This window comes from Typha latifolia, chromosome 12 (assembly GCF_019914945.1).
Source record: "Typha latifolia isolate L0001 chromosome 12, TyphaL0001v2, whole genome shotgun sequence".
NCBI lineage: Eukaryota > Viridiplantae > Streptophyta > Magnoliopsida > Poales > Typhaceae > Typha > Typha latifolia.
The window spans coordinates 8,113,668-8,117,939 of NC_133097.1; the positions used below are offsets into that span (position 1 = coordinate 8,113,668).

Below are 4,272 nucleotides of genomic sequence, written 5' to 3' on the forward strand. Positions count from 1 at the left end.
AATTAAAATAAATTTTGAAATAACTTTGGTAAAATTATAATTGGACTTAGGTGTGAAATACTTTGAAATAATATATTTTATATCTAAAATATGTATAATTTATTGTTCGGTTACAAATGTAAAATATTATTCATGGATCTAAATTAGGAAAGAAGATACGCTAATAAATATTTTGTTCATATACATATCTCTTCGTGTGTGAGTTACAAACAATGTCAAAAGATATCAAACTTTTTTTAAGAAATTGTTTAGATAGGCATTATATGTCTCTATTTTCTAATTTTTATTAGGTGAACCGGTTATCTAATAAATTGAAATTTTCCATAGTTAGTAGTGAGATGTTATATTTCAATATTTTTGCCATATATTTTCCCTGTCTGTTATTAATTTTGTTGGTAAATTAGAAGTGGCATACATACTCATAGAACAAGAATCGAATGTGCACAACATTGATCATGTAGAGAGTTCTTTATACATAACAAGGAGTTAATAGGTACATTTAATTTGACACATTGGGTAATACAAATTAAGCATGCTTCTAACTATTTCTTCCCTTACTGATCTCCAACTTATATTTTATTCTCCTTGAACCAAAGGGACAAATAAGAGGAGATGAAACTATTACTTTTGACCGGATCAAGTGATCTAGGGTTTGATCACTTAGCCTTCAGCGACTCAACTTGGGCTTTACCTTTAGGGCCATTCTTCCTAATGTACAACCTGTACTCACTAAAGGTCATCGGTTGGTAGAGCGGCGGCCGCTCCAGTGTCACCAATTCCTTGGCCGGCCCTAGCGGCAGGTCGCTCTTGGGGTTGTAGAAGAAGGCGAGGGAGAGGCGCTCCTGCTCAGCATTCACCAATACCCGATGCTCTACGCTCTTGAAAACAGCGTTGCTCAACACCTATTTGGTAAACAAAAGTAATGATTAAAATTCGATTGTGGATCAATCTTGACAATATGCATGCCACCGCATCAATTACAAGCATTTTATGATGATCTCTGCCCTAAAAATTGGTCTCATTTCCACATAACATAAGATGAATATAGTTTGGTCATGGATTCATGACATAATTAGACACTGTCATGGTCAAGCTTATATTTTTGGTTAATGCCTAGAGAAAATCTCACATGTGAGAGGAACATGGCATGCATTATTATGTTAATAGGAACTGAGCCCACAGAACTTTTACTCTGATTTGATTTTTTTTTTTTAATTTTTTTTTTTTTTGTTGTCTATGTTCAGATGTTTGAAAGTGACAAAAGGGGATTGAACTTGTACAAAATCTACCTGCCCTTTTGAAGCAAATACACTGCATCATAGAGCAACTAGTTTAGCATCCGGCGTTCCTTGTCACATAAAAAATAAGTATCCAAGTGGGCCTAAATGAATAGAACTAGAAAATGACTGTGATAGAAAAGCAAAAGGCTATTGGCAAATGAATGCCATAGAGAACTTAATGGAAATAACAACTTGGGCCTGCAACTTGGAATTGACCTGATGTGATCTTTTGTGCGAGACTATTATTATAAGTCAGTGGTTGAATTCTATCAGCTCATCATAGGTCACTAGTTTGATTTTCTTCCTTAGTGTTTTCATCATATCATTGTATATCCATAGACTTATTTTAGCTTGCTTCTTAAGAGGATTAGCTTAGGGAGAGCTAACTCTTTTATCATGGAATCTATAATTAACCTACAAATTTATGATCTCATGTGAGGAAGGAATAAAAAACTAAATAAAAATAATAATAGTTTGTGTGGCCAATATCCAAGGAAGGAAAGTCCTGTCTCTTTTCCTATTGGCTGACACTATGATTCATCTTGGGGGTCTCCCTTATTTGAACCACATGTATTGGATTTAATATGGAAGGTAAAAACACAACATGCATACCATATCCAAAGACTGGAGCAGTGCCCTAACACTATTGTACTTAATGGTGGCTTTCTTATTAGCAATTTTATGATGGACAATTACTTGGATATATCCTCAGTATCATCATTGATTAGCTTATAGTAACTTGATTTAGACTATTTTATAAGCTTAATAAGAATAAGGTTTTTTTTTCTTTTAACAAATAATGTCCTCTATTTACTAAGAAGAAATAATTTGATAGATAGATAGATATAATTTAATTATCTAAAATAAGTCTTCACATAAGCTTGAAAACCAACAAAAACATCGATTTCTAAAAAATTAAGACCAAATCAAGTCTTTAAGATATTAAAATTTTATCCAAACACCAAATCTCACATATTCAAAAATCTAAAACTACTGTTATTTAATCTCAAAATATATATTAGGCAAATGAAATAAGAATAATTTGAAATTTTAAAAAAATTATTTGAAATGAACGAATATTTTATTATTATTTTTAAAAAAAATTTATAAGCTACTAGATAGGATAAGAATAACCATAATAATTATCCCAGTTTGACCAAGATTTTTAGGTTCTTTTTAGATCATTCACAAGTAGGCAAGTAGATAACTAAAGTAACGCTTATTTTTTTTGTGATACATCGATTCATAGTCCTTAAAATCTTTCTCCCATTAAGACAATATCACAACACTTGAAAGCAATTGGTCGGAGAGACACCCAATATGATACTTGACAAATTGGGAAAGCTTCAACCCACCTTATATTGCCTCATGATTGAAGTACATTATTGGAATATGAGGTTTTCTTATGTCACACCCTATGTTGTATTCTTATTGCGGTTTACGTCCTTCTTTATTATTATTATTATTTCCACTCTTTCTAATTTGACTCTTAAAGAATAAACTATCAAAAAGAAAAACACACTGAACTCTGAACCACCTTTACCAGTTATGACTTATGCCCCTTGTATTTTTTAATATAGTGTTAATTAAAACATTCTGATCCCGAACGACCTTTATATAAGATGTTTTCTATGATTAAGTAAGGTGTAAAAGGACATAAAATATAGGGTGTGAAATGAAAAAAATATCCGATGAAGCATAAGAATTAAATAGATAGTAAGCTAGGGGTATAGAGAGAGAGAGAGGTGACCTGTATTTGGTCACCAACGTTGACAATAAAAGCGTTGGGGACGGGGTGAACGGTGACCCATGCATCCCCCTTGAGGACCTGGAGGCCCTTCACCCGGTCGTCGGCCAAAAGGACGGTCATGCCCCCGGGGTCGGAGTGCGCCGAGAGCCCCAGCGTGAGGTCCGGCTGGGGGCATTTCGGGTAATAGTTCACCCTCATGCACGTCCCCACCTCCTCCTCACCTCCGAACGCCGTCTGCAAGAACTCCACGTCCAACCCCAAGCTTATCGACATCACCCTCATCAACACCCCGCAGAGCTTCGCCACCTCTCGACCGTACTCCTCCGTGATCTCTCTACAATTACGTACTTCACGTCTCAGACCCTCATCATTTCAACTATATAACTAACTAACTGTTCGATCGAGATTTCGATATTTGGCTAATTATAATTACCTGCAAGAATCGGGTTGGGAAGGCCATTTGATAAGGTTCTTGATGGAGTCCGGGCGGAAGTGGAGGAAGAAGTAGTCGCCCCAGTCGAGAATGGCGCCCTTCTCGACGCCGAGGCGGCTGCCGTAGCCCTCGTAGGTCTTGGGGGAGTTGGCGTAGGCTTGCTTCGCCGCCATCGGGAGGTGGAAGAAGCCGCGCCACGCCTCCCGGGTCTTGCGGATCAGCTCGGCGCTGACGCCGTGGTTCACCACCTGGAAGAACCCCCACTCGCGGCACGCGTCCGAGACGGCCTGGATGGCGGCCCGACACCCGGCTGGGCCGCCAGCCAGGCCGTCCAAGTCAACGATCGGAATGCTCAGCTCTTTGCCAGGCGCCGCGTCGCGAGGCCGCTCCGAGAGCGGCTTGACGTAGCGGTCGGGGACAACCCCCGCGCCGCTCTCGGATAGAGCCTGGACGCGTACAATGGGTTCTGGCCACTCTTGGAAGCAGTCCATGATTATACTAATAATAATAATATAACAAGAACAACAACAATAAGAAGAAGAGCGACAACAACAATAACACGAAAAACGAGCTAGCGAAGCTACAAGAGTACGAGGTGTGAGAGAGTGAGTTCCGTGGCTATTTATAGAGATTGAAGATTGGAAGCGAACAAAAGTACAGACTACACCCTACATTTTAACTATATTGTAAATGAAACTATTTCATTTTTATTATTTATAAATAGAATTTTATTTGTCAAAAAATTCCAGTGACACCTTGAGTTAAATTTAATTTAAATATAAAGTAAAATATTTCATCCAATTTTAAAT

The 4,272-nt window shown here is 37.7% G+C and overlaps 1 protein-coding gene across 1 annotated transcript; it reads right to left on the bottom strand.

Annotated features, from left to right (window-relative positions):
* Positions 1-449: 449 nt before the first annotated feature.
* On the bottom strand, positions 450-3,954 carry LOC140799142 (jasmonate-induced oxygenase 1-like). The gene is made up of 3 exons (XM_073153300.1): positions 3,464-3,954; positions 3,031-3,364; positions 450-902 (listed from the first exon to the last, which is right to left on the bottom strand). The coding sequence occupies exons 1-3, from the start codon at positions 3,952-3,954 to the stop codon at positions 657-659; spliced, it is 1,071 nt and encodes a 356-aa protein (XP_073009401.1). The 3' UTR covers positions 450-656.
* Positions 3,955-4,272: the final 318 nt, after the last annotated feature.

Coding starts and splice junctions, on each gene's coding strand:
- LOC140799142 (XM_073153300.1), bottom strand. CDS start 3,954: ATGGACTGCTTCCAAGAGTGGCCAGAACCCATTGTACGCGTCCAGGCT. Junction 3,365..3,463: donor TCCCAACCCGATTCTTGCAG/GTAATTATAATT, acceptor ACGTAATTGTAG/AGAGATCACGGAGGAGTACG. Junction 903..3,030: donor ACGTTGGTGACCAAATACAG/GTCACCTCTCTC, acceptor TTTACCAAATAG/GTGTTGAGCAACGCTGTTTT.